This window comes from Balaenoptera borealis (genome assembly GCF_965194805.1).
Source record: "Balaenoptera borealis genome assembly, chromosome: 5".
In the NCBI taxonomy this organism is placed as follows: Eukaryota; Metazoa; Chordata; class Mammalia; order Artiodactyla; family Balaenopteridae; genus Balaenoptera; species Balaenoptera borealis.
Genome location: NC_138862.1, coordinates 96693699 through 96718512, shown reverse-complemented (window position 1 = coordinate 96718512; position 24814 = coordinate 96693699). Strand labels below are relative to the sequence as shown.

At 37.6% G+C, this 24814-nt stretch overlaps 1 protein-coding gene across 11 annotated transcripts; it reads right to left on the bottom strand.

Annotated features, from left to right (window-relative positions):
- Positions 1–81: 81 nt before the first annotated feature.
- Positions 82–24587, bottom strand: LRRC34 (leucine rich repeat containing 34). 11 transcript variants are annotated; one of them, XM_082394127.1, is made up of 12 exons: positions 24406–24587; positions 19811–19931; positions 19186–19304; positions 19023–19111; positions 17768–17851; positions 14334–14462; positions 12027–12122; positions 8176–8330; positions 7634–7789; positions 6871–6997; positions 5123–5308; positions 82–1983 (listed from the first exon to the last, which is right to left on the bottom strand). In XM_082394127.1, exons 1-12 carry the CDS (start codon positions 24491–24493, stop codon positions 1891–1893), a joined length of 1443 nt encoding a protein of 480 aa, XP_082250253.1. In that variant the 5' UTR covers positions 24494–24587; the 3' UTR covers positions 82–1890. The 11 variants fall into 11 exon arrangements, with proteins under 11 accessions (XP_082250253.1, XP_082250257.1, XP_082250256.1 ...); XM_082394131.1 differs by having other exon boundaries at positions 19023–19087; XM_082394130.1 differs by having other exon boundaries at positions 19811–19925.
- Between the last annotated feature and the right edge of the window lie 227 nt (positions 24588–24814).

Genomic DNA, 24814 nt, shown 5'->3' with positions numbered 1-24814 from the left:
CAAACCCTGCCCCCCTTCACTGAACAGAGGTTTGGTGTATTTGCTTAAGGAATTTAGATAATTATCATGTAAACACAGTAATCATTCAGAAATAGGGTATTTAATTTCAAGAATATACTGAAATAAACACCATGGATGTGAATCAGATATTTGGATTAAAATATCTGGCCATTATTTCAAATGCTGGAAAATTACTGAAATCAGAATACATACAGCTGTAAAGATGAATAAGATAATCTCCTCTTTTAAGTTTACAGTCAAGTGCGAAAGACAAGCCTGAATGCCAAGTGTTATAGTGGAGGAAGGAAAGAAAGGAAATGCTGAGCAGTCAATGGAAGTTGAGTGGACAGAGAAAGGGCTGTTACTCCCCTGGATAGGCAAACAAGAGGAGATGGCTAATGGGAGGAATTTGTACACAGCTGACTGAGGTAGGGAGAATGGACAGAAAGTCTGAAAGGTGGTGGCAGAGATAGGAATCAAAGACACATCTAGCACTGTATCTATACCACCTTGAAATAGTCCTCTACCTTTAGCCTGTGCTGAAAGAGTGGGGTTAGATAGCCATGTTTATAATCCAGGATCTCACACATTCAACTACAGTTGACTGCTGAAGGGCAGGGATTAGACAGCCTCATTTGTAACACATGATTCCATACTTGTGACCACAGCTGACGGAACACCTTACCAGGGAGAAACAATTCTTAGGCCAAACTGAGCGACTTTCTTAAGAATTTGAGCTGTGAAATTCAGAGACTTACTAGGTATTGGTGTACATGGAAAAGAAAAGATCATTTAGATCTGGTCCAGAGTCACTGAAGCAAGCCAGAGTCTAAAGGAAATAGTGAAGAAGCAGAGAGAGCTGATCTATAGAGCGAAGCAAGGGGATGAAGTAGGTTTGCAGAACCAAGCGACTGAGGCCCTGTGAGAGAAGTGGCTTGGTTTCTGGCTTTGCAGTCCCATTCTTGAGGTCACACAGCTATGCTTCATTTCCTTGTTCTGGATGCCAGTGATTTTTGCCTATTAAATTCTTACAGTAAAGCCCCCTTTTCTTTTCTTTTTTTTCCTTTTCTTTTTTTGCTGTGCTGCGCGGCCTGCAGCATCTTAGTTCCCCAGGCAGGGAGTGAACCCGTAAATTCCCTAAATCCACCTTTTCTTAAGCAGGCTTGAGTCAGTTTCTGTTGCGTGTAGTTAGTTAGGCAGTTTCAACTTAGAATCCTAAGTTCTGATCCTCAGCGATTGAGTATATGGTGGTGCCATTAACTGCTAGGGAAGATAAGGGGGAGGTTTATGGAAGAGAAGACTTTATTTTGTATGTGCTGAATTTGATCGGTGGTGAGATACCTATGTGAAAATGTCTAGCAGTAGTTGGAAATGGGGACTGAAACCCAACAGAGATTAAAGCTAGAGATACAGATCTTGCAGCATAAGGCTAATAATTATTGTGATAGAAATGATTTAGGCAACCCTGGGAGATGGTACAGAAGAACAAAAGATGAGGACAAAATCTTGGGGGAAATGCATTTTAAGAATGAGCAAAAGACAGAAAAGGAGATGGAAAGTGATAATAGGAAGAAAACCAGGGTGATGCAAGTTTCACAAAGACAAAAGTGGCTTTGTACTGATCACGTGGTACAGAGAAATTAGATAGGATGCAAATCAAAGACAACATTGGGTTGAGTAATTGGGTTGGGTAATTGGAGCATGATCCCCTGAGAAAGGCAGCTGCAGTAATAATAGTGGGAGTAGAACCCAGGTGGCTATGGTTTGAGTAGTAGATAAGACATAATGAATACTACCATTTAGTTTGAAAAGCAGAGTGCGTACAGCAAACAAGATCATTTTATCAAATATCTAAAAGGTATAAACCACTTTATTTCTTGCTTTTTTGCTTCAAACTTGAAACTTTGTTGAATGATGAGCATAATAGAGTCTGCAACACTGTAATATGAGGCTGGATTCGAGCTGGATCTTAAAGGATGATTGCTAAGAGGAAAATGGAAGGAAATGTATAACATGTATATGATTGCAGATTTGCTCGTTACAATTCAGATGTGCAGAAGAAGTGGAATTTTCCTACAGAACTCTCGCACCCAGTGGGAAGTCTGGAAAAAAATTAACTTTTAGTCCTAGGCACTTTAAAACCTAATCTGATATAAAGCAGCTAGAATTTATAATATCTTAAGGTAGTGCTTAAACATTTTGAAAATTGCTGTCTTATTTCTACCCTTTGTCTTCTCTCTAAAATGCTGTCCACATATATGGGGAGGAGAGGAGGCTTGCATGACAAAATGGCATCAGGGAAGACACTGTCTTCACTCTTTATTCTCTGGGCATCCTGCTGGCCTCTCATGCAATAGGCAACAGCTTGTAAAATATGTGATCAGGTTTTTCCTAGCCTGGTCAGAGCCCAGTAATTCTTGGCTGACCTGGCTTCACCTTAGTTCTCTTGGATGTGGAGAAGAGAGCTCTGAGACTTCTGCAAAAATGTCTCAAGCAGCCCCGTGTAAGTCAGGTTGCAGGTTTAGCACATGCCACTCCACTGCAGGCTCCAGATAAGCCTACTTCCCATTTACCTATTTGCTTCCCACTCAGCTACCTTGTCAGTCTCCCCTTGGGAGAATATAGGAACTTGTGGGTCCCCTCTGTAGCACAGAGGGACAGGGAGTAGCTTGGGAAAGCAAACTGCATTAGGAAGGTTTACTTTGATACGGCTGTGTCCTAGCCTGGGAGTATCTCTTTCAGAATCCTATGGACTCCTCTACTATCCAGCATATTATGGAATACTTCAAAACAGTAAAAGCTGAATAGACACTGCTACATTAAACAACAGGAATGAAGTGCACTAATACAATGTACAAAAGAAGTCTGACACAAAGCGTATATATACTGTATGATTCCATTTATATAAAATTCCAAAACATGCAAAACTACTCTGTGATGTTAGACATCATGATAGTGGTTGTCTATTGGAAGATGGTTGGAGGTGGTTCTGGGGAAGCTTATGGCATTTACTGTCTTTATCTGGGTCCTGGTTAACACAGATGGGTTAGCTTTGGGATAATTCATCTTGCTATTTACTTAGATACTTCCATTTAAAAGAAGTATATATGAAAGAAACTAATTTGAAGAATGAGAAAACCAGAGCATTGGTTTTTAAACTTCAGCGAGATTAAAGATGACCTGGATTGTAAAAATGCGGATTCCCCAGACTATCCTCGGAAATTCTGATTCAGTAGCTCTCACTCTAAGAATCTGTATTTTTAACATTTGCCCCAGGTGATTCTAATGCTCCATACTTTAAAAAATGCTCATTTAGTATCTTCAGTTTAAACTATCTTTACTCTTTGGACAGATGTTCAAGTGTCTGTGACAGAAGTCTGTCATAGTGTTTCTCAAGTCTGAGTTTATTGGCTCTCTAATTGCTAGGAGTGGCATTTCCTCACCAGCTTAATGTTTTCCAAATGTAATGACAGTTGTTAGAAATGTTTGTATTTTTTCCTATACCAGGGTTTTCTTGCACTCATTGAATTCTGCAGTTTTTCAAATTTGATCAAAAAACAAAATTTTTTTAAATTTCCTGTTGCATTTTTAACACTATAGACATGCCTTTCCTCGGACATACAACTTTTTTTTTAGATACAGTTAATTATTTCTAGCTATATTCAGCATGTAATAATGTAAAAGAACTTTGTAAAAAACAGCTAGTCTTTATATCTGCAGAGGAGAGATCTTAAAGTGGAAAGAAAGTAAGATCTGAAACATGTAGAGAACATTGGAAACTAAAATTTGATAAAAGCTAATAACTAAGTAAAATCAAATTCATCTCTCTGAAAGCATGAGAATGGATTTGGTAAGGCATTTAGGTCTTTTCTGGCTCAGTAACTCTAGAACATTAAGTGAAAATCATGGCTCATAATTTATCCAGATGTTCTTCCCATTTCATAACCACCACCACCACCTGTGCCACCCCCTCACCACCACTACCCCAGTTTCCCCAGGGAGTATGGAAGTGTGGTATGAGGTGCTGAATATAAGGAAAAACCTGTTGAACTTTAAAAATCATTAAGTAGTGAGTAGGGCATATTTATCTTAATTATTTAATCTGTTAAAGGAATGCACAATAACAGATGTGGGTTTTTTTTTAATGTTAAATTTTTTGAATAAATACAGCTATGATTTGAGGAATTCATAGTACTTTAAGTGAAGGCCAATACTTTGACAACTGTAAAGCTATCACCTTTATTCCTCTCAACATTTAGAGATAGATGGTTTTTACATTTAGACTGCAGAACTTAAAGTAACCTCTTTAAATTGTTCACATAAAATTTTTCTTCTCCCACTTTGCCCAGCTTTAGCAGTAATAAATCATTCAGATTAAACAGTTAAGTGGTATGTATGAATTAATTTGTGAACATGGGTCTGTAATCAAAGGATCGTGGTGTCTATTGCCTCTTCATAGAAATTTTAATTTGAAAACAGGATTGACCACAGACAACAGTAATTGTTTGCCATCAAATCATGAAAATGTTATTGGCAACCTCCAAAAGAGAGAATTATCTTTTTTAAAAGTTCACTGGCAGCACTGACTTGTTTGGAAAGTATACATTTATATGTATTTGTATATGTGTATGTTTATATATATTTGCCTGGATTTGTGAAATTGTATCAATACCCATTTGTAAAATACCTAAAATACTTTTTCAACCTCTAAACCCCTTGACAGCCCCTGGAATCTGCCACCTGAAACCTTTTTACCACTTCATGACAACTTTCAGTTAGGATACCTATAATGACCTTTCCTTGTATGCTACTTTACTCTTTGGGTATATTTTCTTTTTTTTTTTTTTTAAGGGGGTATATTTTCTTTATAAAAAGAAATTAGTTCCTTGATTTCCTTCTCCAGGTGTTCAAATTTTAGTCCCTATTTTGCTAAATTTCTTTGAAAAAATTACACTACTCAGTTTTTCACAATGGACAGTTATTCACAGTTTAGTATCTCTTTTACTTGTTCTAATTTATGAAAGAAAACTTAATAGACAATAAAATATAATCTCTGTGAAGAGTAATAAGACAAATATATGAAAATTACTTTAAAGCTTGTTTTTCATAGATATTGACCTACTGGTACAAGAGTAAAACCGGCATTAGATGATGGGCTGCAAGCTTCTCCATAACCTGGTGTCCAGTAATAATGCCTTTTAAGGCCACTGGAGACTTCTGCAAGGTACACGTGTCCATCCACCACAAATGGCTCCACATCTGTATTGTCTGATTTTAGACGGCCCATGTGAATTAAATCTGAATATGCCTAGGATTTTTAAGAAAAACTATCATTAAGAAAATAGTTTATTCATTTTACAGTGCTTAAACAAATTTCAACATTCAAATTAGATGTGATAATTTATAGTTTAAAATAAAATATTCTGAATAACACTGCTGAATTTTAATATTTTCCAGGCATTGTAGTTTTTATTCATTTAATTCCACACAATGTAATTACAACCTTGCAAAACTTATTTCTACGTTTTAACATTATTAGGCATGTTTTGTTGTTTCATGACTCCCAGAGATAACAATTCTATGTATTACCAATTTTGTGAACCAAAGGTCTCATGGTCAAAATTTTCAAGTCCTAAGGTGACTGACTCATAAATGAGGATGGAGTGCTGTTGTATATGCCCTTGAAGATCCGATGACAGCCAGGGATCCATTTTTCAGAAAAATAAACAATCACAGATTTTGGCATACAACTATATGGAGTTCATGGACCCCCTGAAGGTAATCTACAGATTTAGGCTTAGAGAGACCATTCCCATAGTATTAGATGCTGGCCTGGCTGGCCACTAATTATTTCTTCATTGTAGAATTTTCTTTGTATATCTCTTATGGATCATTGATATCTACATAAAAGTGTCGTACAAACATGTTAAACTAGTTTATCAGTAAGGTTGCGATTATAAAGAAAGGCAGAAATTAGACAGTAAAAGATTCAAAAGTCTAGCTGCTTTCTGCTGTAGCTTGTCATTAGTAATTCCAACTCAGCCTCTAGTGTGTAGAATGTGGATATGATGTTTTTCTGAAATCAAGGATTTTTTTTTAATAGTGTACATTTTATTAGCCTTTTTAGTGATAGAATTCTGGTTAGTCTTTTGGCAATTTTTGAGAATTCTAACATCTTATATATATATTTTTTTGGCTGCCTTGGGTCTTTGTTGCTGCGCGTGGGCTCAGTAGTTGTGGCTCGCGGGCTCTACAGCACACGGGCTCAGTACCTGTGGCTCACGGGCCTAGTTGCTGCGCGGCATGTGGGATCATCGTGGACCAGGGCTCGAACCCGTGTCCCCTGCATTGGCAGGTGGACCCTTAACCACTGTGCCACCAGGGAAGTCCCCTAACATCTTATTTTTCTTTCTCTTCTTTCCAAATGAAAACTATTTGTTACTATGCTTTTTGTGTTGAAAGTAGTATCAAGGGTTCTCTGTATTTACATAAGCAACACACCAAATATTTTGACAGCTTTTACTATATCTCTCCAAATTCTGTGTCTTGGTTTAATTATTGGGTAGCAGATTGGAGATTGTGCCACAGCAAATTTAAAATAAATCAACAATTGTAATTTAAAAAAACTTAACTTTGGAGAAATTGGGACTGTGTAATTCAGTGATATTTATACTAATATGTAGTACTTGATATCTTTTCCTATTTCAACCACAAAACTTTCCAGTAGCTAATTCTTAGGACTTAACATTAAAATTTATCAAAACTGCAGTGTCTCGTTACACTTTGTAATCATGTCTAAGGCATCTGTATATAACATCTGACGTTATAGGGAAAACCCCAGAAAAAGCCTCAGTGAAGAAAAAAACTTACCACACGTGTAGCTTCATCAAATTTGTTTCCCCAAATGTAGATATTAGAGAGTGTGGGATTTGTTTTCATTGATTGTGAAAGTGCAACAAGTCCTTCTCCCTCTATGTTGTTGCTTACCACTGACAACCTATGGAAAACCAAAAAGTAATAACCCTGGAAACCAACAGTTCCACAAAGAGAATGCGTAAGCTAGCAACAGCATTTATTACACACATTTTATTGTGTTAAGTCTTAGCATTAAATACATTTAATGTATAATCAAAATATTGACCTAATAATTCCTAAAATCCAAGAAACTTAATTTCCTAATTGGATACTTCATGTACCTAAGTAGAGCTACCTACATTTTGGAAATAAACAGTCTATTGTTTTCTATTTATTATTCAGTAAAGGTTTGGGGTGGATTACAGATATATTTTTCAAGATAAAGTCATCCAAGTAATATTTTCTTCTTTGATTCATTCTTATTTTAGAGTCCTGATCATATTGAATGATTATAATTTTTCTGTTAGAATTCAGGATAAAATAATAAGAATTTTCTCATTAATTTTAAGCAGTCATAACTAGAATCAATCTAATTTTTAAAAGACATTACTTTTGAAAAATAGAAGAAATTGAAATGTTTCCTGTAACTTAATATGTCAGTTTAGAAACTGAGTTTTCATATTTCACCATGAATCTTAAGAGGTAAGAGGTTTAAGGTTAGTATTCTAAAAAATTTAAGTTTTTCTGTTATTTTGGTTAAATATAAAACCATACTAACGCTTTAAGAGTCCTGTTGTGTGAAGCAAGAGCGTCACTGAGATAGTTTGCTCCTGCATTTTCTATTCTGTTAAAAGAAAGATCTATTACTTCCAGGGTAGTATTGCTTTTCAGTACATCGGCCAAACACACCATTCCATCCTGAGTTATTTTATTGCTGGGAAAGGAAAAATATGTAGTTATATTTGGAAATATGAAGTATTCTTTTATTCATAGAGATAGCATGCTTGAAAACTTATATAGTAATAAGTACTTTCTATTTTAGTTAAGATTTATTTTAATCACTCAATTTCCAAAAAAGTTAATAAAAATTTGCCATAAAATGTTGCTTCTATTCTGGTTTACATATTTAAATTGCTCTCAAGTTATTATATCGGTATAAGCCGAATAAATACTAAGGCTCAAGATAAAAAGTTGACAACAATGGTTGCATTTTCTAATTTTGGAATTAGTGTCTAACAAAGAATTTTATCTACAGTGAATATTTACAGAGATTATTCCCATGATTTAACTCCTGAATTAATATATAAGTTATCAACTTACCAGCTTACATCAAGGTAGCGTAGGCTTCTGTTCAGATACAGTGCATCACATAACTGTTTCATACCACAGTTTTTTATGTCATGCTTACACATGTGTAGTTCAACAAGGCACTGATTTTCTTTCAACATGTGGCCTAGATGAACTGTGGACTCTTCCTAAAAATAGATAGTCTTTTTTCTAGAATATAATTTTGAAGCAGTACATGTTTATTCCAAACATGCAAAGTTATTTAAATTAGCTTTTTAAAAAGATTTTATCAGTTAAGACTATTAGTCTACTATTTGCAATTTGTTTGGCATGGCTTTTTAAAACAATCATTTTGCCACAAATATCTTTACTGTCTTAGAAACAGGCAGCAGGCACTTGTAAAGTGCAGTGACTAAGTGATTTAAGAGAGGCTGGTTAAAAAAATCATTACTAAAAAAGCAACAATCATCTCAGCAGGAAAAAAAAAAATCAAAATAATTGGTCCCATGATTGAGCATGAGGGAGTTCCCCGGTGGTCCAGTGGTTAGGACTCAGAGCTTTCACTGCTGGAGCTCAGGTTCAATCCCTGGTCAGGGAACTGAGATCCCACAAGCTGCACGGTGTGGCCAAAAAAAAAAAAAAAAAAAAAAATTGAGCATGAAAACCCCTTTACTGCTGTCCTCTCAAGACAAGGTGTTCTTGCCCGTTACATACGTTTCTAAACTTTGCTCTTGATCGCCACTCTTTGTAGTTTTTAGACAAAATACAAAGACATTGCCCATCATGATTCTATTTTTTATTTTATTTTATTTTTTTTTTAATATTTTAATTAATTTTTTTTTTGGCTGTGTTGGATCTTCGTTTCTGTGCGAGGGCTTTCTCTAGTTGCGGCAAGCGGGGGCCACTCTTCATTGCGGTGCGCGGGCCTCTCACTGTCGCGGCCTCTCTTGTTGCGGAGCACAGGCTCCAGACGCGCAGGCTCAGTAGTTGTGGCTCACGGGCCTAGTTGCTCCGTGGCATGTGGGATCTTCCCAGACCAGGGCTTGAACCCGTGTCCCCTGCATTAGCAGGCAGATTCTCAACCACTGCGCCACCAGGGAAGCCCTCATGATTCTATTTTTAAAATACACTCACCCTGTGATATATCCAGTTCCCCTTGGAAAGTCATCCCAAATTTATAAATATGGTTTACTCTTGTTTGCTGGTAACTGGAAGACTTCCTTCCTTCCTTTCCTTCCTTCCCTTCCTTCCTTCCTTCCTTCCTCCCTCCCTCCCTCTCCTCCCTTCCTTCTTCCCTCCCTCCCTCCCTTCCTCCCTTCCTTCTTCCCTCCCTCCCTCCCTCCCTCCCTTCCTTCCTTCCTTCTTCCCTCCCTCCGCTGCTTCCAGACAAAAGGTATGTAACCTCAGTGAGGATCTGAACACCAAGTACTTTAAATTTTTAACAAAATCAAAGCACGTCTTAAAATAAATGGGCCAAAGTATTTTATGATAAGTCCTGATGCATTATTGCTGTTTTTATAAGTTTTATAGTCACTGGAAATGCTGATCATGGATAGCCATATATGCTCGAATTATCTAAAAGTACTTTGAGAAAAAATAAAAGTTAAATAAAATCACATAGCAATAGCAGATTGTACATGAGCTTTATAATAAAACTGTCCAAATGCTAGCTTTACCTTGTACTAACTTTATCACTTTGGGCAAATTATTTCATCTAGCTGAGTCCCAGTTCCCTTTTCTATATAAAATAGGTAAAATTTTACTTCCCTCACAGAAGTAAATAAATTAACAAAAGTACCTGGCACAAAATTAGTGTTCTATAGAAAACCACAAAGCATTTATTATTGTTCAATACTCTATAATATGGTATCTGATTTAAGTTATTGCTTTGACACTGAAAATACATATCCAGAGGGAAGCTGAAGTCTGAAATCTTAAATGAAAACTGACCACTGAGGAGGGTCCAGTATTGGTCTGCATAGTGCCTGGAACAGAGGACATACTCAATACAGATATGATGTATCCCTTGACTGCATTTTTAGGTCAAGAAACTTGAAAGAGGGACCATCCTTATTAAGAAAGGGAACTAGTATCAAAAATAGTAAAGGGTTTTTGTTTTTTGGGTTTTTGGTTTTTTTTTTAGCTCCACTCACTGAGTTTGTGGCTTAGTTTGGCCTAGGGTGGCACCTAGCATCAGCGTTTTTCCAAGCTCCCCAGATAATGAACAGTAAAACCCTTAAATGAAACAGGTTTGCTGGCTTGTACTTGGGAACAGCAAGTATGAGGAAGCACAAGAGGATTCTACTCCACAACCACTTAAGAGACTAGTACTGTCAGGGATAGAAGGGGGCGGCTGCCTTGGAGAGGAACAGAAAGGCTAGTCTAGCTGACTGACCAGAAGCACCAGGCTAAGAGCAAGGTCCGGGGCCTGAGAAAGAGCCCTGGGCTTTTTTTTTTTTTTTTTTTTTTAATTTATTTATGTTTTGGCTGTGTTGGGTCTTCGTTGCTGCGCGCGCGGGCTTTCTCTAGTGGGGGCGCTGGGCTTTCAATAACTATTCTCAGATGGATTTAGGAGTAATGACACCACTGAACATTTAAAAGAGGAATTGTGCTTCGAATGCAATTTCATACAGTTTAACATACTTCCGCAGGGCTTTAATCCGGAAAATTTTGATTCAGCCTTCAAATCTCTTAACATGTCCTCAGTCTGAGACGCTTCCCTGCCACCTCTCATCCCCCTGCATTGATTTCTCTGTCTTTTCTCCTGCTCCCAAGGCACCCTGAGCATATCACTCTCCAGACTTGTGGATCTCCCTCCGTGTGGACTGAAAAAAAGCTCTTTGAAAACGAGGGCTGTGTGCTTTGACACTATCCCTGGCACCAGCATTGTTTCTTGTTTAGGGTTGCATTCCAATATTTACTGAGTGAAGAATCAGGAATGAAGCAATTTACTGAATGCTTACTTTGAGCCAGGTATTTTGCTGGTCTTTAAAGTAGGTTCTTCTATTTGTGGATTCTGGTTGTCTTTTTGAGGTTAAATTTGTAAACATGAAGCAATTAACATGATGTAAAATTCCAAAATTTTTCATACAGGAAAGTACAGAGATAATTCAAAGGGAGAGATCTATGTAGACAACGAATGCAAAATATACTTACAAATATGAAAAATATTTTTAAAATATGGTTAATTCTCAATTACTCATACTAATGGAGAACAGTGAAGTAGCTGATTTAAAGACCAAAGTCCTTGAACTTTTTCTTTTAGTAGATATTCTGTTTTTGTTTAGACCAATAGTAAAACGAGTTCTTATTCCCTAGCATTTTGCTGATAAGAGAGGAGAGCCACCTAAAAGAATGTTAAGGGGCAAGGAGAAGCCTTGAGAGTTGGAACCATGTTTTTACCATCTTTCTGTCTCTAGCATGCAGCTTACCTGAAGCACCAAGTCCAGACCTCCCAGACTGCTATTCATATGCAATTTGCCGTTATTGCTCAGGATTTCAAAAATGTAAATGGTTCATCACATCAAGAACAAACAAATCACAAAACAGTTCACACTGGGCTCTTATAATCCTCCAGCCTTTAAAACTTTAATCATTTATGCTTTCATCTTAAAGTCCTCTGCCCCTCACAGGTTTACTCACTGAGAATGAGTTTATAAGAAAAATAGACGACATGTTTACTGTTTAAATAAGCAACATCTAAAACCATATTTATAAAACTCTTACCGAGAATTTAAAATTTTCCTTTCAAGTTTTTCTTTGTAAACAGTAGTTTACAGTTCTAAAAATACAATGCATTCATGAATCTTGACATAACCTTCAGTAAGTAGTACCTTCGTTTTATTCACATGTAGCCTTATTAACTGCTCACTTTGAATACATACCTGTTCACCATACAGTATAGGTCGGTTTAGGTTTAATCCCTTAATTGTTTGGTTTTGAGTTAGGACTGTAGCGAATGCTATCACACTCTGCATTCCCTAAAAACAGGTAAGTTCATTAAGGAAACTGACAAAGTATATAAATTAACCTCCCTAATATTTCAAGATCAGTAATCTGGATTCTGACAAATCAAAATTGTAGGTTGATCCTTCAATGGTAGGTTGATCAAATTCAGAAATGAATTGTTACTGTGTTATTTTCTCTCTGCCCTAAAATCTATAACATACATGGGGAGTTTCTTAAGGTTTCAGTATCCATTTCCTCCGGTGTTTACCTCTAGGTTTGCTCCTAAGCCCTCAAGGTTCTACATGATGCACAGAAATACAGACACACAAGTGGATCCCAGCTAGGGCTCTATACTACATATAGTGTATATCCTTAATGCAAGCTTTCTTTTACATTCATACTAGTACTTTAAGTGTGTGTTTGTGGCAGGAAAGGGTTACTAATCACATTTTTCACTGCTCCCACAGGCCTCCCTCTACCTTATTGGAAGGGCCTAGTCCTCTGCCATCTCTGTGATGCACACACATCTAGTTGTTATGCCAGAAAACCTGGGCTTTCTTCCACTTCACCAGTCCTCTTACTCTATCAGTTGATCAGCAAGTCTTACAGATTCTGCCTCCAAAAGATGTTTCAAATTTGTCCATCTCTGTAGCTACCACCCCAACGCCAGTCCTCATGACCCACCTGAATTACTGCAGAAACTGCCTAAGTGGTCAGTGGGCTTCCTCTCACCACCCTCTAATTCCCCACAGAGAAACAAGAGTGATCTTTTACAAGCACCAATCATATCATGTCACCCCTCAACTTAAAGCCTTTCCATAATTTGCATTTAACTCCCTTTGTGTAGCTACTCTGGCTTTGTAGTTCTCAGACTCAGTATTTCATCATTCATGTACTCCCCTCATGATTTTTGCCATATCTGAGTATCAGTTTTACTATTTACCTAATACTTTTCCATTAAATCAACTCACTTTTTCCTTTATATTTATTTTAAAACTGTGTCACTACCATAAATGGAAAGCCACAATCCCTTGAAATAAATAGAAAGCATTTGTAAAAACAAATACGTATTAAAATTACCTCAAATTATGTCAGTCAGTATGCTACCCATACCACACTTGGGGAAGCACTATCTTAGAGTCTGTGTGTTCTGGACCCCCTGCCTGGAATGTTCTGCCATGGACCCTCCTCAAGGGAGCTCTTTCTCATCCTTCACAACTCCTAAGTATGACCTCCTCAGGTGTTCGGGTAACCATCCTATCATGCCTATTACCTTCTGCCCATTATCAGAGTACTTTGCCAACTTTGTAGCACTTTTCTCTAATTTACTGATGTTTTCCTAACTAAAATATAACCTTTATAAGGGCAGAGACCATATCTGATGCACTCTTATATCCTTAGAATCTAGAATTGTGACTGGTATGTGTAGACAATACACAGTTGACCCTTAAAGGGTCAAGGATCAACTGTGTACCTTGGTATCCATGGAGTCAAACAACCTTGAATCCTGTAGCAACTGTAGTATTTACTACAAAAATCTGCATATAACTGGACCCCAGCAGTTCAACCCGTGTTATCAAGAGTCAACTGTATATTGAATTAATGCTTTCCCAAGACCATACTGGCTGCATCTACCCCCTTCTTAAGCTTTAGAGCCTATTACCCCAAAGAGCCTCCTTGGCCCATCTTACTGTTTTCCTGTCCCAGTAATTTTGCATTAACCTATTAACAATAGGTTCCTAACAGTAGGCCTGAAGGTTTGAAGGCATGTTTGAGAAAATGAAGCCTAGAATTTGAAGACATGCAGAACAGACAGACTTCTCATTATCAGTCCAGATGAAGGCTCAGAGCAGCTCTTAGCATAACCTTAGGTTTTATGCTATAACATAACTACTCACTGCAAAATGTTTCCATAAGTAAAAAATTTATATTATACGAATGAAGTAGTATTTATTTAATTAAAAGGAACTTAATCTTCTTCTTTAGAAAATCCCATACAAGTTAAGAAGGGTAACAGATGGAAGTTTAGGAATATTTTTATTACACTGGGTAGTCTTCCATAATATTATTTATTATAATCTGATGCTTATTTTAAAAAAATATTTTCTCTGATATTAGACCTTAGAGACAAGCTTAATCATTCATAAACTGTCATTTAGCTGGTCTCTGACACTTCTCTATGCTAGTTTCCAGGGAGAATGATCCAATATCTGAGTGACTATCTCATACCCAATTTAACTCACCAGATCACAGTCACCCACATCTAATTTCTCTAAGGATGAATTCATTTGTAGCATTGCAGCAAAAAACATTCCACCCTTATTTTCAATCTTGTTTCCAGTCATTCTTAGGTGCTTCAGAGTTGTATTCTTCTGAAAAGGAAAAGAGGCAAAACTTGGTTAAAATTTTAACCCACAGAATTCTCTTTAGATTACATGAGTTAGGAGACTATATTACTATTTGCAGACTCATCAGTTTTTCATGGAGATAGAAGATATATTCCTTAAAGGTAACATTCAATTTCCCATAACAGATAAAAATCTAGTTTAATAGTTTAGTAGAAAGAATGCCCAGGAAATAGATACCAAAATAATGACCAGTAAATGAAGCAGATTTTAATAACTTTCCTTTCATTAGAAAATCTATAAATTTATCTTCTAAGAAAATTACACCACCTTTTAAAATTGAGATGAAATTCACATAACACAAAATTAACTATTTTAAAATGTACAATTTGGGACTTCCCTGGCGGTCCAGTGGTTAGAACTCCGTGCTCTCGCTGCCGAGGGCCTGGGATCAATCCCTGGTTGGGGAGCTAAGATCCCGCAAGCCGCACGGTGCAGGAAAAAAAATAAGCAAGAAAATGTACAATTCACTGGATTTTACTACATTCGCAGTGTTGTGCAGCCATCACCTCTAGCTAATTCCAAACCATTTTTATCACCCCTAAAGGAGACCCTGTACCCATTAAGCAATCACTTCACATTCCCCCGTATCATTTTGAAAGTGATACAATTTCTCAGACATTTGCGAAGTTTAATTCCTTCTCTTATTTCATTTCTTTTGATAAATCTTTCACAAAATTACAGACATTTCATTGTCCTAGTGAATAAATATTTGGACATATAAGTGCAAATAATTATCTTTAAAATTAAGTCAAACCCCTCTAAGAGTGGGAAGAAGGCAAGGATGTCTACTCTCACCACTTCTATTTGACATTGTACTGGAGGGTCTAGATAGGACAATTAGGCAAGAAAAAGAAACAAAAAGGGCATCCAGGTTGGAAATGAAGTAAAACTCTTGTTTGCATACGACATGATCTTATATGTGGAAAATTCTAAGGAATCCACCAAAAAAACCCAAACCAAAACAAAACAAAAGCTGTTAGAACTAATAAATGGGGAATTCCCTGGCGGTCCAGTGGTTAGGGCTCCGTGTTCTCACTGCTGAGGGCCCAGGTTCAATCCCTGGTCGGGGAACTAAGATCCCACATGCAGTGCAGTGTGACCAAAAATAAATAAATATTAAAAAAAATAAAATAAAAACAACCTAAATAAATGGAAACACATCCCATGTTCCTGGATCAGAAGACTTAAGAGAGCACTATTCCCCAAATTGATCTAAATATTTAAAGCAATCCCTCTCAAAATCCCAGTTGCATTTTTTGCAGAAATTGATAAACTGATCTTAAAATTCATGTGGAAATGCAAGGGACCCAGAAGAACCAACACAATCTTGAAAAAAGAACAAAGAGGACTCACTTCTTGACTTTAAAACTTACTACAAAACTACAGTAGTCGAGATATTGTGAGACTGGCCTAAGGATAGACATATAGATTAAAAGAATAGAATGGAGAGTACAGAAATAAACCCTCACATTTATAATCAACTGACTTTCAACAAGGATGTCAAAATTAATGGGGAAAGAACAGTCTTAACAAAAGGTGTTGGGTCAAATGGATATCCACATGAAAAAGAATGAAATTAGACTCCTACTTCACCTCATATATAAAAATTAACTCAAAATGTATCAGAGAACTAAATGAAAGAACCAAAACAAAAAGCTGTTAGAAGAAAATGTAAGTGTAAATCTTCATGACTTTGGATTAGGCAAAGTCATGAAGTTATAGCCTTCTTAGATACATCACAAAAAGCCAAACAACAAAAGAAAAAATAGATTAAATGAACTTTATCAAAATTTTAAAATTTTGTGCTTCAAAAGACACCACTAAGGAAGTTAAAGGCAACCTACAGAATGTGCAAAAATATTTGCAAATCATGTATCTAATAAGGGACTCCAGAAAGGGCAAAAGATTTGAACAGATAGTTCTCCAAAGAAGATATACACATGACTAATTAGCATATAAAAAGATATTCAACATCTTTATTCATTAGGGAAATCACACACATCAAAACCACAAAACCTCTTCATACCCACTACGATAGCTCAAATCAGAAAGACAATAACAAGTACTGGTGAGGATATGGAGAAATCAGAACACCAGTACATTGTTGGTGGAATTGTAAAAAGGGACAGCCACTTTGGAAAACAGTTTGGCAGTCACTCAAAATGTTAAACAGAGTTTCCAAGTGAACCAGCAATTTCACTCCGAGGTATGTACCCTAGAAAACTGAAAACATACATGCACAGAAAAATGTGTGCAAATATTCATAGCAGCATTATACATTATAGACAAAAAGTGGAAACCCAAATGTCCATTAACTAATGGATGAACAAAATGTGATATTTCCAAACAATGGAATATTACTTGGCAAGAAGAAGAAATGAAGCATGTTACAACATGGATAAAATTTGAAAGCATTAAGCCAGTCACTAAAAGCCACATACTGTACGATTCCATTTATAAATGGCCAGAATAGGCAATCTACAGGTAGAAAGTAGATGTGACTGCCAGGTGCTGGAGAGTGAGAGAGAAAAGCACCGAGAGGGATTACTAACGGGTACAGGGCTTCTTTTTGGGGGAAAAATGTTCTAAAAACAGTGATAGTGGTGATGGTCACATAACTGTGAATATAACTGACTGTTGAACAACACAGGGGTTAGGGGCGATGACCCTCTGTGCAGTTGAAAATGACTTTAACTTTACATTTGGCCCTCTGTATCCGAGGTCCTGCATCCTCAGATTCAACTGACTGTGGATTGTGTAGTACTGCAGCATGTATTTAGTGAAAGAAATCTACATATGAGTGGACCCATACAGTTCAAACCTGTGCTGTTCAAGGGTCCACTGTATTCAATATACTAAAAAACCACTGAATTGAACACTTACAAAGGGTAAATTTTGTATATGTGAATTATATCTTAATAAAGCTCTTTATTTTTTTATTCTCTATTTTTTTAACTGAAGTATAGTTGATTTACAATGTTGTGCTAATTTCTGCTGTACAGCAAAGTGACTCAGTTATACACATATATACAGTCTTTTTTTATATTTTCCATTATGGTTTATCCATAAAGCTGTTTATTTTTAAAAATGAGTTCAAAAGTGCTCATGTAATGTCCAGATTTTAATAAATTGAAGTGAAATAAAAAATATACATTCGTACAATATTAAAATAAGTTGACATTAACATTTGTTTCTGTTGGTTCCAAGCTAAAACTAAAGAAGTTAAAATTCCCAAATAAAATGTTAGTTTGAGGTATATGAATGCTTACATGTAGTGCTTTAGCAATCAGTTCTCCACCTTCAGGCCCAATGTCATTAAACATAAGGTTTAAGTAAATGAGATTATGTTGTTTCTAAAATAAGGAGAGAAAAGAAGCTATTACATGTGTATTATTAGAAATCAATAATATATAAGAGCTGCTTTTTAAGTAAAAGTGTTTACCTCCAAAAAAATTCTTTATAACCAGGAAATTTCAAGGTCCAGCAAAAGAAAGGACCATTAAGGAAAAAAATCAACATGATCATTTAAACAAATATAATGGCAATATAAAGAAAAGAACTATATTCATTTTTGATCAATGATTCAAAGTATGGATGTGCTTTATGTACTTAACCATAGTGTATAAGTTTGCAAAAGATGACTCAGGAGGCTCTAGGTACCAGCTCTACTGAGACCAAATACACAAATGGGTTTTTTTGTTTGTTTGTTTGTTTGTTTTTTAAACATCTTTATTGGAGTATAATTGCTTTACAATGGTGTGTTAGTTTCTGCTTTATAACAAAGTGAATCAGTTATACATATACATATGTTCCCATATCTCTTCCCTCTTGCATCTCCCTCCCTCCCACAAATGGGTTTTTAGTGTATTTCAAGTGTTATAAATATGGCACAGAGTCAGGACACTTGACATTTTGCAAAACTAGTATTTTGTGTGTGTGTGATTAGACTAGGTGATTTCACTGTAAACAGAACTAAGAATATTTTGATGATGATGCTTTTGCAGCATTTTTATTTGTGGTTGATGAAAATAACTTGGTTACTTCATTTTTTTTTTTTAATCTTCACTCTGTCCTTACATTGTGTGCCATTTCATGGACATGAGAATTTTAAGATCATTTTAAGCTCATTATAAGCACTTGTAGCAGATGAGAATGGAACAAATAGGAAATTAAAAAGCCAATTTAAGGGAAGAATAAAAAATGATATATGCTGCTTTAAACATTTTATTTTAACTGAAAATACAGACATACATACGTATGTGCCAATCTTCTGAGGTTGAAACAAAGCCTTTTCTTTAACGACACTTATTCTGATTGGTGGACCACACTGTCTTTCTTAAATAAAATGCAACCATAAAACAGCATTTCAGCTTGGGTATCTACAAAGTGAAGTCTGCAATAAAGGGTTAGCTTAGCAGGCTAGGGGTGCTGAAACCCTGCACGTTCCAAAGAAAGGGCTGGTTCTTAACTGGGTCCTGGGAGAAAAAAAAAATGAACCAAGAACATTTTGTAGTAAAATAATACCTGAAGCAGTTTTGCAGCATAGGATGCGCCAACATCACTTATGAGGTTATATCTAACATCCAAACCTGAAGAACACAGATGAATAGAAGCTGATATTCCTTCTAATGAATACTTAAAATCAGGAAAATGAAAGCAGGAAGGAATGACTCTTAAGGAGACATACCATTAATATATGGATTATTCTTTAAAATTCTGCAAAGAATCCAAAAATCTTCACCTGTTACTCTTTCTACTGGCATTAAGTGACAGTTACCAGCAACATTTAACGTGATTCCTACCAATCTGTTAAAATATAAAAAATCCAGTAAAGAAATAAAAGTATTTTTCCTTCATGTTTAGTAACATCATGGATAGCATTTACTGGAACCAAGTATGTACCACAATACAGATTTATATCAAGTAACTTAAAACTACTGAATATTCTACAGCTTTTGCAAAGCACTTTAACATACGCATAGTTTAATTTCTCAACCACAAGGAAACCAAAGTATTCCCACTTGACAAATAATGACATTGAAGACTTCAATGATTTGCATAAATAAACCCAGCTCACAGGAGTTAAGGACAAATCTGGAACCCAGACTTGGAGAATGCTGGTCTAGTCATTTTTCAGTAAACTCCACTACCTCCAAGACCTAACCATGTCAATCATCTATGCTGAATCAAAAAGTATGTCCCCTTTATCAAGCATTTGCAAATGGCTTTCAAATCACTCAGTGTTCCAGGATTTTCACACAGATGAATATCAGTGAATGTTACTGATGTAATCAAGTATTTGTCTTCCTTACCCCTTTTCAATTTCTTCGTCCACTTCTTGGAGTATATGCAGTATAAAAGGTTTAATTTCCTGGGACTTTTCCATACATAGCTCATAATAATATTCCTGTAGACCGCCAACAGGTTCTGCAGCTTTTGAAAAATAAATGCATTACCCTTCATCGCATATACATTATCCCAGGAGCCTCCCCCCCGCCAGAAAAAAATTAGACTTCTTTCAAAGATACAAATGTGTGCGTATAGAGTTGAGGGCAGGGTGAAGAAAAGGAGATGACGTTAAGAATACAGAAAGGGAAGAAAAATAAGAAGGAATGGGAGAGAAGAAAAATGCTGTTTGGAGAACTAGGGCCATAGAAGTACCCACTGAAGAGTGGGCAGACACTAACTTGGAAGTGACACAAAGGGAGAACTAACCTCTGTTATGTAACAGGCCTGGCAGCTGAGGAAAATGATGTCCAGAGAAATTACGTATTGTGCCTAAAATCATACAGCTAATAAGGGCAGAGTACAGAATCATACTGACTCCAAAGTCTCTTCCTACTCTGCTATGATGGGTTAGGGTGACTCAAGGTTGCTTATCATGGCTTCAAACAAAGACAATTTTATCATAGAGTCTAAACTCAGAAGGGATCTGAAAAATCACCAAGTCCAATAAGCTTCTTGGAGACCCTCTATACCATGCACGTTGATGGCATTTGAATACAGCTCTGTCTGTTCTTCCTAACACCAAGTTGAGGCCTAGCTCACAGAAGCGCTTCACCTACCCTGGCCTTCCAGTTCCTCTTTCTAAAGGTGATTTTCCCTGTCCAGTCCTTAATAAGGAAGACAGAAACAAAACAGGAGTTAAGAACTTGTTCCTCTGTTATACCTGCACTTTTCCTTAATGGTCTTATTATTTTCGATATTACTTTTCTTTTCTTTTTTTAAATTTTGCTTGTGGCCTTTTTTCAAGTTTGTTTATTTTATTTATTTATTTTTGGCTGTGTTGGGTCTTCGTTTCTGTGCGAGGGCTTTCTCTAGTTGCGGCAAGCGGGGGCCACTCTTCATTGCGGTGCGCGGGCCTCTCACCGTCGCGGCCTCTCTTGTTGCGGAGCACAGGCTCCAGACGCACAGGCTCAGTAGTTGTGGCTCACGGGCCTAGTTGCTCCGCGGCATGTGGGATCCTCCCAGACCAGGGCTCGAACCCGCGTCCCCTGCATTGGCAGGCAGATTCTCAACCACTGCGCCACCAGGGAAGCCCTCGATATTACTTTTTTAAAAATTTTTATTGGAGTATAGTTGATTTACAATGTTGTGTAGGTTTCAGGTGTACAGCAAAGTGAATCAGTTATACATATACATATATCCACTCTTTTTAAGATTCTTTTCCCATATAGGTCATTACAGAGTATTGAGTAGAGTTCCCTGTGCTATACAGTAGGTCCTTATTAGTTATCCATTTTACATACAGTAATGTGTATATATCAATCCCAGTCTTCCAATTTATCCCTCCCCCCTCCCCTTTGCTATTACTCTAAAAGCACCCTTTTTGAGGCCCAGGCCTTCTTGGGTAGAAGGTATGCTGACACTTTTCTTAGAAGCACACACCACTGTCTGTATTTTCTGTCCTACCTTTTGGGTATGTCTCTTTAAGAGTCCACGCTCAGAGATCTCACTGCTCAATCAGCCTGAGGTCTTTAGGATCCAGCTTCTCTAAGTCTCTACATCCCAAAGATCTTATTTGCTGAGTGGATTTCTGCACTACATGAACTAAAGAGTTTGCTAAACAAATGTGCAAAACAAGATTTAAGATGAGGAACATCATATTACACAAGTGAAAGCAGATAAACTTTTCTTATAGTTTTTTAAAATAAACTTTTAAAAAATAAATGTAGGGGACTTCCCTGGTGGTCCAGTAGTTAGGACTCTGTGCTTTCACTGAACTGCAGTGCAGCCCAAATAAATAAATAAATAAATTTAACCCACACTTATTTCAGATAACTTGGAAATTTCAATATCAAAAAGAAAATAAAGGAAAAAAAAAAGAAAAGAAAAGAAACATTCATCAGCAATCCCGCTACCAAAGAACCACCACAACTGAGGTCTGGGGGTATTTCCTCCCTATTATTTTTCTTTTTCTATATCCTTTTTTTCTTCAGTTAACATTGTGAGCAGCTTTCCCATATCATTAGATATTCTCTGAAAATTTTTAATGTCAGCATAATTTCTGTCTTGTGGATGGATGTACATAAGAAATCTTTCACTTACCAGATATAAAATAGATAAACAACAAGGACCTACTATATAGCACAGTATCTTGTAATAGCCTGTAATGGAAAAGAATCGGAAAAAGAATATACCTATATATACGTAAGTATAACTGAATTACTGTGCTATACACCTGAAACTAACACAACACTGTAAATCAACTATACTTCAATTAAAAAAATTTTTTAAAGAAATCTTTCACTTACTTTAGGAAATTTTCACGTATTTAAATAACACTTTAGCACAATATTTCCCAAATTGTGTTCTGTGAAATACTAATCTACAAGATGATCAAAGATGCTCTAAATAGAATATGTTTTACTGTCAAATAAGTTTGGGAAATGATGAATTGAACAATGCTAAACAGATTCCTATCTACAACACTTCTCAGGACATTTAAAACTCTCAGGTGCTCAAAGATTCCTCAGATTGTTGAGCCTGGCGGGGAGGGAGGTTAAAAGTGCTCCCAGACTTAGGACTTACGTGACCATGGTTAAAATGGAATGCAATCCAAAAAATGCTAGTTTAGCGTCCTCAAAGAAAACAAAGCAAGTAGATCTCAAACGGATTTACTTCCTGGAGCTGGGCTCCCACTGGGTTTCTTTCCTCTCTTCTGGCTACTACTTTCCTCGGTATTAAAAATGTTAAACAACATTTCAGAAATAGAGACCTGATTGAAATAAAGACTTGTTTATTTGGGATTTGTTAGGACTGCAACACAGGAGACACAGATCCAATAAGCACTTGAACTGTGTCCCACCAGACTACAAAATGGTGGAGGCTTATAAAGGCAAAAAACCCACAAGGTTACATAAATTGTTTGTCAAGAATTAGCATTGGAGCTGGCAAGACGTAAGGGTGCTTGGTAAGCAAGGATTTGTTAGGAGTCTGAAACGATTACAAAATTGCAAAGGTGGGGGCTAATTTGAAACTACAAGGTTGCAACTAGCAGCTGCTAGCAGATTCTGTTTTGAAAACAGCTGGTAGTGTCCTTGAGTCTGATACAGTTCAGAGAAAATCCAAGTTCTCAGTGATGAAGGAATGCATCTGAAATCATATCCACAGTGGCCACTTGGCTCCATTTTGCATGCCTGTACCACAGTTACTCCATTTTGATTTTTAAACGATCTTAAGTGTGTCATTAAAGAGAAGAGAGGATTGCCCTGAGAATTTCTCTGACGTTCATTCTGCCTGCCCTCAGCTGGCACAACCGTATCCAGGACATGCAGACAGATGTCAGACTTACAAGTCATGTTTTTGTGCAGACATGAAGGAATCTTAGATTACAAGCTAAATATAGCTAAAGAAATTTACAAGAATATTTGTATTTAATTACCTGGCCATGGATGTAAATTATTTTAAAGCTTCAGCTATATCTTTCTGCTACTGTCTCTTTTATTTAAAATTCACCTAAGTATTGTATGTCAAGATTCTATGGCACCAATAATTTATTTCCTATAGTGTATTCATATTAGGAGAAAATAATAAACCAGTCTGCAAAGTGTAAAGCAAAACCTAGGAATAACCAATTACACAAGAAAATGTCAAGACTCTAACCTAGATTTCATTTTTAATCCACACCTGAGTCTTGAATTCCAAATAATTTTTACTTAACAGCCTGCTTAAAAAATTCTAGTTAAGGGCTCATTTTGGAGGTGGTTCCCAATGCCCTCCTATACTGGAACAGCCAAGTACTGGGAAATCCAAGGGTTGAGGGTGTCAGACTTGGGTGCCTACCCAGAACGTCTGTGTGGGCTGAACAAGTTACTTAAATTCTTCGATCTTAAATTTCCTCTTATGCTAAAAGCAGAGTATATCAATGCTCATCTCATGGTGCTTTGAGGAATACGAAGGCTTCTGGCACAATTTCATATGTACAACACAAGTGTCCAAAATGGAAATGGTGGAGGGAGAGGGCGTTCACACTATACTTAACTTGCTACCGGATAATTCATGGGTGCAGAAATACTTAAAACCGAGCTGGCGTAGAGGTGCAAAGAGCGGTTTCCAGACCCTCTCGCCCACCTGGGCCCTGCTCTCTGGAGACTGCACAAAAAGGGGCCCAAGAAGTATATCCAGACAACCTTCTCAGAGACCGTAAGAGCAAAGCGACACCCACTTTAGTACTTCAGGACAACCCACCGCGCGAACTGCGCACCCGCTGCGGGAACTTGGCGCTCCGCTCCCGCCTGCGTCTGGGGGCGCCCCGAAGTTCCGGCCACAGCTGGGGTTCCCAGGGGCTCCCTCCCGCCGGACCACCTCTGGCCCGAAGTCTGCTCGGAGGAATCGGCCTGCCCTCGACGGCCCTCGCGCGTTTCGTCCGGGCCAGGCCGGCGCCAAAGGACCCCCTATTTCTTACCGCTACAGTCGGCCGCAGCCCACGCCGGAGTAGGGGTCGCAGATGGGGCGGAAGGTGGGGTCCGGGACTCAGGCCCGGCCTGCTGCATGCTCGCTGCATCCCGCCGGCCGTGGCAGCGGCGTTGTCATGACGACCGCGCGCGTGCGCCAGCCGCCCCAGGCCGCCAACGATCTGCGCCGGGAGCGGATCCGCCGCGCGACCCTGAGCGCCGGAACCAGCCGGCTGTGGCGACCTTCGCCATTACTCCCTCGGTCCCTGAGACCTGATTGGGCGGAAAGTGAACGCCGATGCTATGGAGGCTCCTTGGTCACCCCGTCTGGGTCCAGGTCACCTGCCCTGGGTTAAAGACACACTGAGGGAGGGCACCCTGGCTCCTTTGCAGGGGGAAGTTCTCGAGGTTTAGGGGGCA

Bases quoted from the DNA above. Each gene is read 5' to 3' on its own strand.
- LRRC34 (XM_082394127.1), bottom strand. From the start codon at position 24,493: ATGCAGCAGGCCGGGCCTGAGTCCCGGACCCCACCTTCCGCCCCATCT. The intron at 17,852-19,022 runs GTATTATTTTAC...TCCTTATTTTAG, and splicing joins ATGCTGCAAAACTGCTTCAG to AAACAACATAATCTCATTTA. The intron at 8,331-12,026 runs GTATGTATTCAA...ATCTATTTTTAG, and splicing joins CTATACTGTATGGTGAACAG to GAAGAGTCCACAGTTCATCT.